Source organism: Triturus cristatus, chromosome 4_2 (assembly GCF_964204655.1).
Source record: "Triturus cristatus chromosome 4_2, aTriCri1.1, whole genome shotgun sequence".
NCBI classification, from domain to species: domain Eukaryota; kingdom Metazoa; phylum Chordata; class Amphibia; order Caudata; family Salamandridae; genus Triturus; species Triturus cristatus.
The window spans coordinates 558,138,572-558,153,574 of record NC_140586.1 but is presented as its reverse complement, the minus strand read 5'-3'; the positions used below and the strand labels follow the sequence as shown (position 1 = coordinate 558,153,574).

General features: G+C 47.5%; 1 protein-coding gene across 4 annotated transcripts in view; it reads left to right on the top strand.

The window, feature by feature from the left end:
* Positions 1-15,003, top strand: part of EVI5 (ecotropic viral integration site 5) — a 1,102,294-nt gene that overhangs the window by 986,526 nt on the left and 100,765 nt on the right. For all 4 annotated transcript variants that reach the window (XM_085602190.1, XM_085602187.1, XM_085602191.1 and 1 more), the window contains one exon: positions 5,424-5,519. In XM_085602190.1, the coding sequence (XP_085458316.1) occupies positions 5,424-5,519 (96 nt within the window). The remainder of the gene's footprint in view (positions 1-5,423; positions 5,520-15,003) is intronic.

Here is a 15,003-nt window from a genome sequence, read left to right as displayed (position 1 = left end):
TATTCAGGCTGTGATTCTGATGTTTCAGCCTCTATCCTGGATTTTGATGAGACTGACTCTGAGTCTGCTAGGCCTCATGTTCTCCTGCATCTCCTGCTGGTTACACATGCCCGATGGCATATGCGGTCTTTACGCTCTAGTCCCAGTGGTGGAAGCATCTAGGGAATCTCTCTGACCTGATCCAGATATCAGAGGGAACGGCAAAAGAACTGCAGTGGTGGGTGGCGAACCGCGATTTGAAAAGCAGCAGACCCCTCTCCCTTCCCCACCTAGAGCTGACTGTAGTGACCGAAGTGTCACTCCTGGATTGGGGCAGCCCACTGAGAGAGGTGGAGTTTAGAGGATTCCGGTTTCTGGCAGAGTCTCGGCTCCACATTAACCTTGTGGAGTTGAGAGCGATCCCCTAGGCATTGGAATCCTTTCTTCCTTCTATCAAGATAAGGTTGGTTTAGGTGTTGACAGACAAAACAACCACCATGTGGTATTGCAACAAACATAGAAGGGTGGGGTTGTGGTCCCTGTATCGAGAGGCCCTGCGTCTCTGAAATTGGCTTTTACTCCAGGACATATTCATGGTGGTGAAACATCTGGTGGGTTCCTGAACGCAAGAGCGGACAAACTCAGCTGTCAATGCCTAACAGATCACAAATGATCCAGAGGTGGTTCATCGATTGGGAAGATCCTTGGTAAGATCGTTTTGCCACCGCCAACAACGTGCAATGTCAGCACTATTGCGTACTGGAGTTTCCAAGGCTATTCTCGCTTGGAGACACTTTTCATCTCAAGTGGAGCCCAGGCCTCCTGTACACTGTTCTACCAATACAACTGTTCTCAAGAAGATCAGAAACGGCAGGGCCCAAGTTATTCTTGTAGCTCTTGATTGGGCATGGAGTTTATGGTATCCCGTACTGCTGAGCATGAACATTGGTTCTACGATCAGCTTGCCCCTTCGGGAGGATGCACTGTCACAGTAACAGGGCAGGGTCCTGCTCCCGAACCTATGCACGCTCTGTCTTCATGCATGGAGGTAGAGCAGTGGCAGTTGACCTCCCATCAGAAGTCTGTGATGTCATTCTGGCAGCAAGGCAGTAAACGCCTGCCATCGGCACAAATTTGTGGCTTGGTGTGCTATCAAAAATGTCGATTCCCTTTCTGCACCTTTGTCTAACGTTCTCTAGTTCGCCTTAAGCCTGGCAAGTCTTTTCTTTGGGCACTGTTGAAGGGTATCTTTCAGTCATGTTGGCATTCTTGCAGTTACTGGATCAGCCCTCCCTGTTCAAGTCACCTGTTGTGACCAGTTTTCTAAAAGGACTACGAAACCATTCATCATGCTCCAATGCGACCTGAGCCTATTCTTGATGTTCCTGATGTGCTCCTCTTTTAGGTTTATGCACAATTGCCCTTTTTCCCTTCTGACCACTAAAACAGCTTTTCTAGTGGCCATTGAGTTGGCCAGTGGGTTTGTGAACTGTAGGCACACACTGTGCACCCTCCTTACATGACTTTTTTCCCTACACAAACTGGCTCTAAGAACATGTGCCTCTTTCCAGTCAAAAGAGGAGACTCCTTTTCACGCTGAGCAGACCATTACACAGCCGACCTACTCTGCTCCATCTCACCCTTACAAAGAGGAGAGACCCCACTGCCTGGACCCAAAATTAGCATTTTCGTTCTATATCAATTGTACCAAAGAGTTCCAGGTGGACGATCAACACTTCTACTCTTCATTGAGTTTGTTGGGGCAAAGAAAGAAAAGGCTGTGCAGAAACAGACCACCTCAAGATGGATGGTGTGCTGCATTAAAATCTGCTACGCACTGACCAAGAAAAAACTCCCTGAGGGCTTGTGTGCTCATTCCACCTGAGCCAGGTTGCGGCCACTGCATTAGCTCACCGAGTCCTGGTTCTGGACATCTGTCAAGCTGCAATGTGGGTGTTTCTGCACACATTTGCCAAGCACTACTGCCTGGGCAGTCAGGTCTGTTGTGACTAGCACTTTACCCTTTCAGTCCTTCAGGATTTCCTGGTCTAAATTTGATTGCAGACCCACCTCCAGGGAGCTATTGCTTGGATATCTATTCTAAGGTAAGTAACCAGCTGCTAGAAGTCTTTATTAGATGAGGAAGCTGCTTACCTTTGATAACGCTGTATCTGGTGTCGCACTATCTAACTGCAAATTTCAGCATCTGCCATGCCAAATACCGGTGCTCCACTCCCTGCTTCAGCTTGTTCCCGAGCCCATTCACATTCCAGGATAAAACTCTAAAGAAAGTGCTCCTGGCTACATGTTGGGATCCCATCTTCGCTAGCTTCTGTGAGTGACCTGCGCTGCCCCTCTACCCTCTCCCCTCTCCTCTACCGTGTCTCCAGTGCAATTAAAGCTGGCGCCACCTCATGCTGCAGGTGTAGAATGACCCGCCCCCGACACTCAAGGCGCATGTCTCCCCTCAAACTGTATGTACTACTTACCATCAAGTCCAGTGAGTCCATTAAGGCGATGAGTGACTGGCCTGCCAGGTCAAGGCTATGAAAAAGGCACAAAAACCCCACTCATCAACGCCCCACAACACCAGGAGCATCATCAGTCCCTCTCAGGCGAGTTCGTCCCCTGTATTGGGGTGAACCTTAGGAGGTCCACCTCCTCTGCACTCGCACTGATACTCTCCGACCAATCCTCAGATTTCTCCGAAGTAGGAGTCTGGAGGCTCCAGTAGGCCACACCGTTTTGTCCAGCTCCCTGCTAGGCCCAAATCTTCAGGCCAAAGGAGGGGAGGGGAAGGAAAGTAAAAAAACGGGTCACCCTGAAGTTGAGAGGCACCCCACCAAGTGTTTGCTCCTCTGACATGCAGGAACACTGGCTATGTCCTGGGAGCCCACTTACAATTCCACTCTTTAAGGCCGCTTCACTCCAGGCCGAGCAGTCCCAGCCAGCATCCCCAGCTCCACTGGCCACAACAACGTCTCACTAGGGACGACCCACTTTCAAGGGGCCTCTCTGTCTGCTTCCAGTAGTCCTCCAAGCTATCCTGGCCCCAGGTCGCAGGGCCACCACTCCAAAGTGTCCTTTGACTGCTTCCAGGTACATCTCCAACTCCCCCGGAACTGCTCCCTACAAACTGGCCTCTACTCCTGGCCCCTTATCGCTGGGCAGATCCAAGTGCAAGGGGGCTTCTGCCAGGCTCTCCAAAGTCTCCTGAACCCTCCCAAGGAGAAAGAGCACTGCATCTGCCATTTAGCACAGGCTGCAACTTTTTTATCAGTGCTGTTTCAGACAGGCGCTGCTGGTCACGTCTTAAAATGTTGACCACTGCGCTGGCCTTTTCGTTGCAGCGCAGCCTCCTAAGGACATTCCCGGGGCCGCCGGCCCCTGGATCTCTGCTCACTCCGATGGCGTCTGCAGCCACCAGAAGGCCCTGAAGCTGCCCGATCCTCTCTCCGGCCTGGTCTGCAGGAGGCCCCGCAAATTTGGCCCCTTCAGGCAGCACGGGCCACGCAGCCCCTCCAGTGGCGCCCCTGGTGCCACCCCTACCACCAGCCAGGGACTGGTCCTGGACAGATGGATCAGGATCCTGGGACCAGCGGAGCTCCAGGCTAAAGGTTCAACTCCATATCCGCCGTGGCCACACTCACCCCCTCCCCCCCCATATTATGTATTTATCATTTAAGCACACCGATTGTTAACCTAAGAATTGCCTCCCTGGGTTCGTTGCGGCACAAACGTTGTGAATCATCACCGACTGGTCACAAGTAGGGCAGTCCAAATCTGCAGGCCACATTTTTCTGTAAAATGTAGATTCATAATTCCCCACAAATTTTGGAAATTTTGTGCAGTTTTTTGAAATTTTAGAAATTATCCAGTTATTTTCTGTCTCTTTCTGAATTTACTGGCAGATATATAAAATGTACAGATATCAAAAAGGAAGGAGGAATTTCTGGGGCCAAGGAGACTGAGTTGCTTTGGCAGATATTAACACCATAGACACGGACGAAGTGTTTCATTAAGTCTAATAGCAGCTTACTTGAGTTGCGGAAAAGAGTGATCAGTGGGCACTTGCATAGCGAGTCTGTGCACTGAGGTTTCCCGTCTCCTACACCAGAATGCAACAATCACCTGCAAGTCGGGGGCAAGGAAAGTGTCAGGGTGTGGATAGCCTGGTAGCCAAACACAGAAAGGGCTGCTGAGAGATATCTGTAGTGGGATGTGCAAAGGAAATGGAGACCTAGATATTAGGACTATTAAACTGTGGCTGAAGAGAGTTGGACACAAGGAGGTACAAGATCCTGCAATTTAAATTAACTTTTCTTCTAACTATTGAGAAACATTTAAAATAGAGCAAGTCCGGTTTTATGTACTTTTCTTATTACTTCTAGCAGTGTTTACTAAATATTAAGGATATTTTCACAATTTTAGCGCAATTTTTTTTTTTTTTTTGCCATACCTAAATTTGAAAATATTTCACTTGATGTTCAGATATTTTCCTATGGATGTTGACTGCCTTTGGCTAGATGATAGGTCCACCTAAAAAAAACATGTGAGACAACTTTTTCTTTTTATCTTTTATGCCTTTAAGCCAAATGCTCTAGAAGACCAGTAAGCAATAACATGCTTATTCAAGCCAGGATTATCTGGTTTCAGCCTATTTGTACCCACCTTCCTCATATAAGAGACCCTACTAAAGTTTTTTAAACAAGAGTGTTGTTTTCGTTTGGCATCTTTATTGGTGATCATCAGAGTAGTAGCTTGACATCCTATTTGTGGGCTCCATAAGCACCATGGTGCACAGATATCTCCACCTTGATAGAGCATTCCTAACCTTAATTGCTTGCAGAGTACCTTCACTAGCCCTCCCCTTGTCGTGGCTTGCCCCATCCCCCAGGCCATCTTCTTCTTTTTTTGGTTGTCCCTGCCCACTATAGAAAATTGCTGAGACCCGGCTAGTGTTGACTGTATCCATGCTGCTTAGATGTTGCACTCCTATGCAATATGGCTAAAACACATTGACAAAGCCCAATAGCTCTTGTATTGGTGAGACCTATTGGCTTTTCCAGTGCTTGTTTTTTGTTTTATTTTTATGCAGCTAGCAGTTGAACCTAAAGTTAGTTTTTGGAAGTCGGTGGTTGGACTGTACTGCAGTTATCGACATTCATATCTGAAAATTGAGCTTTTGTTCTTAGCCTGAAATAACGGGTTTTACACAAGGTTAACTATAAGTGTTGAGAGGGAGCATTTCATTGGGTGTCTCAAGAAGGGGCATTTCATTTGCGCCCTGTACAGTTAAAACACTTTGTATCAAATTGTGTGGTATTTTTGACAGATTTATGTAATTGCATGGCAGTACTCGAGAATGTGAACCACACACTAAATAATACTTTCTTCCAAAAATTGCTAAACCACTTTTTGTCGTGACATTTTCCTCTATACAGAAAGAAGAAGGGAAGTTTCAGGGGCAACTAAATAACTCTGATTCCAACCAGTACATAAGAGAATTGAAGGACCAGATAGAGGAGCTAAAGCATGAGGTGAGCGGTGAACTGCTTCATTCATATATGCTTTCATTTCTTTCAGTACCGTGTAAAACTAAAATGATATATTGATTGAACACAAAAACGTACGGCAGATACATTGACACCTTTCATTTATTCAGTTTGAAACATACACTTGCTACTTGTCCAAATAAGTACATTTTTATGTAAGTGTACAGACCTGGGAAGCTGTGAAAGTCGCAGCTTCCCAGGAATTATCTTAGAATTCTTTGTGACGCCCATGAAAGTTGGAAATGTCCTCCTAAAAGAAAGTAACACTGAAGAAACCATATGTGACGTGTGCGGTGCCTATATAGTCGCTACCCCAGCGTGGTGACATCATTTATTTTCTTTCCACGCCAGTCAGCGCAGATCTGGAGAGAGCTCCCTACTAGTCATTTTTGGACTAAACATTTTTAAAAACTTTTTTTAATCTTCTCCCCGGTGTGGAAGGAATGTCATCTCAGAAGGCTGGCTTCAAGCCCTGCGGCGCCTGTCACCAACCGATGTCTGTGACTGACCTTCATCTTGTATGCCTTTGGTGCCTCGAGCACGACCACGTTACGAAGGTCTGCTCCGATTGCCATGGTAACGCACGTTGAGGGCAATCTCGATCCCAGTCGAAAGGAAGTTTCCGGAAACAGTCGTATAGGCCGAAATCTTCATCGCACTCGAAGCCACTCAGGTAACTCCCATGGTAAGACAAAGAGCAAAAAGTCAAATAGGTCTTCGACTTTACCTCGTCAGTTGGCCGACTAGATGAGGGGGTGTCGGCATTCGAGGCATGGTTCCGCGATTGAGCCAGCACCTGGGTCGGCTCTGCACTTCCCCGAGTTTCTGGGCGCCACTGTGACCACTGCTCTACTTCACGAGTTTTATTTTGGCTATGCCCCTCATATTTGAGCTGGTGCACCTTCGGCCCCAGTGCATTCGGAATGGGCCTCTGCTGTATCCTCTCCGTTGGTTCCAGCCCCGGCGCCAGTTGGGCCCCTTGGATCTACAAATCGATCTGGACCAGGGCCAGTCGTGCAACTTCAACCCAACTCAACCCCTGTCCCAATGCCGACGCTGCCGGCGGCGCCATCCTCATTCGGATCCCTTACACAGAGCTGGATGGGTGTTGCCCGATGCCGATTGGAGCCATGCCCACAGACCAAAGCCTGAGTCCTATTCTTTTACGCTAGGACTCTTTGAGGATTGGGTGGGGTCACTGGACACTGAAGAATTTCAGCCTTTTGACCTTAATGTGGACTGGTATGAGGATTTGGTGGAAACCAGCTGACTTGACACTTCTGCAGATACTGGCATGTTTTACCCCCCTATCATGGCTACGGAGAGGTCAGCGTCCTTCGCAGTGGTGGTCAGGAGGGTTTCTTAGTTCTTTGACCTTAGCCTTCCCTCTGTGGCAATCAAGACTAACACCTTGACTGAGGTGCTTCAGCCAGGAGTGTCCCCCTCAGAACTGCTATTCCCCTTTAATGAAGTTCTTACTGACATCCTGCTTGGGTCCTGGTCCAAGCCCAGCGCAGGGGGTCCTGTGAACAGGACGATTGACCGTCGCCATCACCCCGCTCTAGGGGACCCAAACGTCCTTACGCACAACCTACCCCAGAGAACTTCGTGGTTCAAGCTTCCACCTCCCATGGTGCTTTCCTTGCCGCACCTAAATAGGGAGTCCAAGGGGCTGGGCACCTTAGCGCAGAATTTTTTCTTTCTGCAGCCTGTCACTGTGGTTGGTAAACACTGCATGCCTTTTAGGACGTTACTCCCATGATCTGTGGAACACTGTTGCGCAGGTGCTGCCATCGCTCCCAAAGGAGGCCTGGGCGGTCCTTTCCCAGGCAGTAGAGATGCAGCCCTCTCCCAGGCAGGAGAGATGCAACCATGTTCACCATACGTTGTGGACTGGACACCGCAGAGCGCTTTCATCAACACTGGCCTTTTGACACCACGCCTGGCTGAGGACAACTGGCTTTTCTGGGGATGTCCAAGCATCACTTATGGACATGCCCTTTGATGGCTCCTGTCTCTTCGGATACAAAGCGGATTCAGCACTGGGGCGCTTTAAGGACAGCATGGCTACAGCCAGGTCCTTGGCCTTTTCCATGGCCCCTCGCCACCCCCAGTCTGCATTTCGCACCTTTTGTGGCCACGGAAGGAGTTGCTAGCCGTGTCTGTACCTGCCCAGCCACCGCACAGGTTTTCCAGCCTCTGTGTGGCCAAGGATGCAGTACCCACAGACCTCATGTGTTGGACAGCCAAGGGGTTGGCCAGTCCACCGACCACAAGCAGCCACAGCCTCCAAGCCCTTTTAGTCTGCCCCCTTATCATGCACCTACAGTGGGAGGCAGAATCTGCAATCACCACACCACTGGCGGTCTATAACATCAGATCAATTGGTTTTGCAGATTGTCTGAATGGGCTACTCCCTCCTTTTCTAGACTACCCCTCCACCCATGCCACCTGCTTGCAACAGGATGGCGGAGAACCACCTTTCCTTGCTCTGTCAGGAATTCACTGCTCTCTTGGCCAAGGGAGCCATCAAGAGGGTGCCGACGCCAAAGTAGGTTGTGGTTGTTATTCCTGCTACGTTCTGGTCCTCAAGAAGGACGTATGAATTCAATATGCTCACACTTGCTCAGATCTTGTCTGTCCTGGACCCAGGCGACTGAATGGTGACATTGGAATTGCTGGATGCATATTTCCACATCCCGTCCTGCCTCCCCACAGGCGTTACCTGCGGTTCACAGTAGGCCACAAGCACTTTCAGTTCACTGTGCTCCCTTTGGGCCTTACCAGTGCCCCATTGATGTTCACCAAGGTGATGGCGGTGTTTGCAGGTCATCTGCGGAGATCAGGGGTGCCAGCCTTCCATATCTCGATGACTGGCTGTCCAAGGCGGGCTCGTCTCAGACTGTCATCCCCCACCTCTAGACTACGGCAGACCTCCTGCATTTTGCTGTGGTTCACTATCAATGTGCCAAAGTCGCAGCTGACTCCCTCTCAGATGCTCCCTTTTATCTGAGCTGTTCTGGACATGGTGCAGTTTCAGGCCTATCCTCCCTAACGATGAGTCCAGGATGTTCATGCTATGATACCAATGTTTCGGCCTCTATCCTGAATATTGGTGAAACTTACTCTGAGGCTGCTGGCAGGGCCGGACAGGGAGTAGAAACCGGCCCTGGCAAACTGCTCATCCCCCCCTACCCCCACCCTCCCCTCCCCGGGGTGAGGGGGAGTGCAGCCGAGCAGTTTGCGAGGGCCGGTTTTGACCGATTTTGTTACAGGGGGCTGATAGAGCTGACCCCCGGTAACAAAAACTGGCCCCCAGGGGGCCAAAACCAGCCCCCACCCTAGCGGCCTACCGGGGAAACGTCCGGTGCCCGCTATGGCCAGTCCGGCCCTGGCTGCTGGGCCTCATGGTTTCCTGCATGCTGCTAGTGACACCTGCCCGTTGGCATATGCAGGCTCTGCAGTGGGATTTGAAGTTCCAGTGGGTGCGTCATCGGGGAAATCTCTCCAACAAGGTCCGGAATATCAGAGGGTACTGAACAAGATCTGCAGTGGTGGTTAACAAACTGTGATTGGGTCAGCGGCAGACCCCTCTCCCTTCCTCAACCAGATAGAACAGTGGAGACAGATGCATCACTTCTGGGATGGGACGTTCATCTGGGAGATGTGGAGATCAGAGGCCTCTGGTCTCCGGTGTAATTTGGATTTCACATCAACCTCCTGGAGCTCAGGGCGATCCAGCTGGCATTAAAAGCCTTTCTACCCTCCATCAAGGGAAGGGTTAGTACAGGTGTTCATGGACACCACCACCATGTGGTACTGAATCAAGCAGGGCGGGGTCGTGGATCTGATATCAAGAGGCCCTGCCTCACTGGATATGGCTGGAATGTTGGGGCATTTCTCTTGTGGTTCAACACCTGGCAGGTTCTTTGAACACCAGTGCAGACAAACTCAGGAGATGATGCTTAGTTGATCACGAATGGAGTCTCCTTCCGGAGGTGGAGCAAGGTCTCTATCAACAGTAGGGAGAGCCTGGGTTAGATCTGTTCACCACCGCCAAGAACGCGCAATGTTAGCAGTTCTGTGCGATGGAGTTTCCAAGGCAACTCTCGCTCAGAGGTGCTTTTCGTCTTCAATTGAGCTCAGGCCTCTTCTATGCCTTTGAAAGGTTTACAACATATGTTTCCCCCTTCTCACTTTGAGCCCTTGCACAACTGTCCTCTCAGGCTCCTTACCATCAAGACTGCCATCCTAGTGCCGATAACATCTGCCCTGCGTGTCAGTGAGCTTCAGGCTTTGTCATTCAAGCCTCCATTTCTGAACATCTACCCAGACAAGCTGGTTCTATGAACTAGAGCTTCCTTTCTTCCAAAAGTCATAGTCACTCTCTTTCATGTAGGCCAGTCCATCACTATGCCTACTTTTTAGGCTCTGCCACATGCCTCTAAGGAAGAGGAGCAGCTTAACCAACTGGACCGAAAAAGAGCGTAGGTGTTCTTCCTTGACCACACAAAAGAGGTCTGAGTGGATGACCAATTCTTCATGGGGTATGTCGGAGCGAAGAAGAGGAAAGTGATGCAGAAGTGGGCCATCTTCTGATGGATTGTGCTCTGCATTAAAATCTGCTACGCACTGGCCACAAGCAACCCCCTTAAGGTTTGCGTGCTCATTCCACCAGAGCAAAGGCTGCAGCCACTGCATTAGCATGCAGAGTTCCGGTTCTGGACATCTGACAGTCAGCAATGTGGACTTCCTTGCACACGTTCAAAGAATACTACTACCTGGACAGTCCGGTCCATTGTGATGGGCACTTTGCCCGCTCGGTCCTGCAGGACCTTTTGGTATTCAGTTGTTTCGCAGACCCACCTCTTAAGGGGAGGGAGGGGGGTATTGCTTGGATATGCATTCTGTAGTAAGGAATCTGCGGCAAAAAGTCTCTATCGGACAGACAAGTTTCTTACATTCGGTAATGCCATATCTGGTAGAGACTATCTAGCCACAGATTCCTTACCGACCCACCCATCCTCCCCGCTCTATGAATGGATTTCTGGGAACAGGGCTTTTCCCTTTCAGGGCCCTCATTTTCCACACCAGTGGTCAGTGTTCTTCGTAGCTCCGTGCTCCTGGCATGGAAAGTCGCAAAAATTAACTGACGTCAGAATGGCACAGGGGTAACCCACAGGAATTGCACTGCTGACAGGCAGTAATGCTGAATTCTACCCATCTGAACAAATTCTGCAAATAAATAGGTTGGTGAGTTGCCTTGAGAGTGGGCAAAGTTGCAATGTCATTCTTGTTACACACAGAATATTACAATCATGCCCTCATGAGAACCCATGATTGGTTTTGGTGCAGATTTGACACTCGTGAATTAACATGAATACTTTTATGCAATATTATTTTATTAATTTCTTCTCACCTTGATTTCTTTGTGTGAGGCAAACTATTTTTAGTTAACGCGAGTCACGGAATGGGATAATGGGCTTGTAGCCCTTCACCAAACCTATTTTTAATCTTCAATTTTATAATTGTAAGCTGCCTTGCGAAGTTATTATAGAGTATCTAACTTGTTGGGATTTCGGTGAATAATATATTATCATTGTATGTAATGTTGACTAGATCTAGGTTCTTGAATAAACGTTAATTACCTTATATCAGATAAGGCCATCATACAAAAGGATAGATATGTAATGTTAATCAAAATACCACAGCTGCTGCAAAATGAATCAAACCGTTATTTATCATTTTGTATTTTTTTTTTATGGTCAAATATGCGGAACTGTAATGACACGAAGCTGTGCCATTACCGGTCTTTTATCTGTTTGGGGGGGGGGGGGGGGGGGGTTGTAAAGAAAATTGACAAGACACACCGTGCATGGAAAAAATAACCCTTGAAGGGTGTCATTGAAACTATTTTTCAACATTGTATGCTTTTCAGAACAAGCTAATACTAGTTTGGTATCTTGGTTAGGACATTAACTTGTTAGTAATTGTAACGCATATAGTTATTCAGACGTTTCATTCTGTAACATGAGAAGGTTTATGCACATTTGTTGACCTCCCGCCTTTTTTTACGGAGAATAATGTGACTAAAACGAGTGTGCGCCTCTGCCGGTAGTGCATGTGCAGATTTGTGGTGATCACCGTTGTGGGGAAAGTCGTCTGTTTTTTTACTCGTGGTATGACTGAGATTGCAAAAAAGGATACTTGCTTAATGGCAGTTTAACTGATTTTAAGTTAGCTTGAAATTAGGTTGAAGTGGGCAAAACAAGAGAACTGTGAAATACCTTCCTTCCAAGTTCTCAGAAGTACGAACTGTAAACCTACTTTTCTAAAGATCGCATGCCGTGCTGATGATATGATTTCAAGGTTTTTACCGTTGTTCCACTTTTTGTGTAATTCTGTGCTTCTTGTTTTAGTACCGATAACATCTTTTTGCAGCTCTGCGATTTTTTCAAAGTTGAAAATGAAAGCATCAACGTAGACGGAAGCATGTTAAGTATTTAAATTTTCTCGACATCCAGAGTCTGCGAACTGAGAATGTGTTTAAATCTCGGATTCAACCTACATCTGTACTATCATTCTAGTGTAGGTAATCAAGCTGGTAAGCTCCCCCTAACACACATGAACTACAATGTTATAAGCACAGGATCTCATGTTTGATATTTTCCAACTGCAATACAAATGATGTCTATATATACATATAACTCGTAAAAAACCAATGAAATTCCACGTTATAGTTAGATCAGGTAACTATAACTTGCGCGCCCACAATAAACTGCTGATGACGTCACATATTACATCACTCATGACATGGTCAGTGACATCACTCATGACATCAATGATGACATCTGAAATTACACATTGTGGATTGCGGTCGCGCAAGTTATAGTTACCTGATCTAACTATAACGTGGAATTTCATTGGTTTTTTACGAGTGAAATGTACAGCTAACTATAACATGTGTGAAACCTATGGTTTTTTAAGTGAATTTGCAAGGTTTTGTAAATGATAATTCCTAACTATAACGTGTGTGAAACCTATGGTTTTTTCAGTGAATTTGTACGGTTTTTTAAATGCTAAGTTATGTATTTATTTTTTATTTTTTTTTCTGGTTTTTCACTGTGCGCACACCCTGCGCGCACGGTGCGCGCACTCAGCGATTTTTTTTTTAAATTATTAAATGTATTTTCGTACTTTTGGGTCCTTCTTGGACCCCCTGACAAACACTAGGGGGTCTGCAACTCTCTTCGTTGCCCCCTTTTCACGTTCCCCACCTTTGTTTCTCAGTGCGAGAGACAGAAAATGGCGGCCGACACTTCCTGATTTTGACCGATTCGAGTGTTTACAGTCATGTAACCACCAATCAGAATTGAGCTCGCGCACGGCACCGTACGCGTACGATAAGCTTACGGTAAGCGCACGGAGCGCGCTTACAGATATATATACTGATTTAAATGCTATTTTCTCAGGACCTACTGAACAGATTTACACCAGACCTACAAAAGGCACATCCTTGACCTGAGGACTACCTCTCTGCCAAATTTCAAGTAATTCTGTTCAGCCGTTCGGGCTGTAGCTCGGACTAAAGGTCCTATGGGAAAATGCATGGGGAAAACGCGTTTTGGGACCCCCCTTTTTTCTCAGCCCCCGCTTGACGAATCCCCCCGAGACTTTCAGGGTAGGAGCGGAGCGTAGCGCCCCATTAGTTTTGAAAATTTCACGAGGATTCGTCGACCGGCGCCAAAGTTATTCCAAATAGAATGTTGCGGATTTCCTATGGAAACACGGTCCTAACTATAACTATCTACTGGCGACCGCCAGTAGAATATATATATATATATATATATATATATATATATATCATAGGTTTTATTTTACTTGATCCTAAGACGAGCCCAAAGACGAGCCGTGCAAGAACTTTTTTTTCTCCCACTTCAAAAAAGCCGGGTCTATTATACAAAAGCCGGCAGTTTCCCTTTCTGAAATGCTAAGCCTTTATGTACAACTGTAAGGGCGGTTGGGGCCAAGTGCGATCCGCTCCCGTGTAGTTTATTTCATAACACTCAGTCACCTTCTCCACCGCCATCCCACTCTTCCTGACACACAGCAACCTTTCGCCATATAAATAGTCAAACATGGACTCAATGAAACACAAAACGATCATGTGCTGTATTCAAAAGACCCGTTGTCGGGAAGTCGAGGGGATACAGAAAACGGCTCCGGAACAAGAGAAATAGTGGACAACATGTTGTAAAATAGGATAATTTTTATTTAAAGAGGAGGGTGACATCCCTAAAAATACAGCGCCTTCGCCAATAGATACAAGGGACCAGGATGAACGGGTCCACAGCCCTCCTTCACCTTTGCCCCACCCGACTATCACCCCTTCCCTGCTCTAGGACCACCTTCCACAGTGCACTTTATGCAGGGCGCATCGCGGGGATCTGGGAATGAGCATTATTTTACACAACGTGGGGCCTAGGATGCATCTTTTGTGGGGTATGTGGTTAACTTACCACTTGGGTTACTGCTAGGGATGGTAGTAAGTATGAGACTTACATTCAGCAACACTCAGTAATTGGACCAGAACACCAAAACAGGGCAGTCAAATGTAGGCTCGCCATGAACAAGTAGGGCATAACAACATCCGGGGATGCGAGTAATTGCCCTGCAAAGTAAGATGCTACAATCAAAATACATTTGCAGTTTACGGGCATTTTTTTTCCATCTGTTTTATCGTTCTTTCAAGAACTTGGTGTGCATTGTAATGGAATTCTGTTCGGTCCCCTAGAATGTATGTGTTCCAGGGCTCGGGGAGTTGGGGGCTTGTCTCGAAGTACCACCAGCATCTCAGTGGCGTCCTGTAGAAGAGTCAATTAAAATCCTTAGTGGCGTCCCGTAGAAGAGTCAATTAAAATCCTTTCTCGATACGCAGTACCCATAGGTGATTGTGGGGAACAACTCAACAGTTATCCCGTGGCGAACCGGAGTCCTCCGCATCCTGACCCACCTTCCGGTCTCCGTTCTTCACTCTGTACAACGTTCTCAATGCACACCCGTGCAGGTACAAGTGGATTCAATGCACGTACTGAGCTGTGGCCCCGCATTCAGACAAAGCAGCGTATAACATTCAGGGCTTTGTGCCTTCAAGTGCCCGTTCTTTCAAATATATTACTAGTGCATTATCATTAATCGAGTTCCCAGGTTGTTGACTTCATTTGAGCACTATTCTGACATGGCGTTTTACTTTTACATATTAAGAAGACCTTTCAGAGGAGCATAGCTGTGTTCATTATGTGTTCGGCACAGATGAAACTTTCCACGTGCAATACCACCATCAAGCCCCGGAAATCCACAGATTCACTAACCACCGAGCTGTGGGTGAACTCACACACAGGAGCATGGGCCACTCACACAGCAAAAAACCCACGTACAAGTGTGTCCTTCACTGGAATTAAAAAAAAAA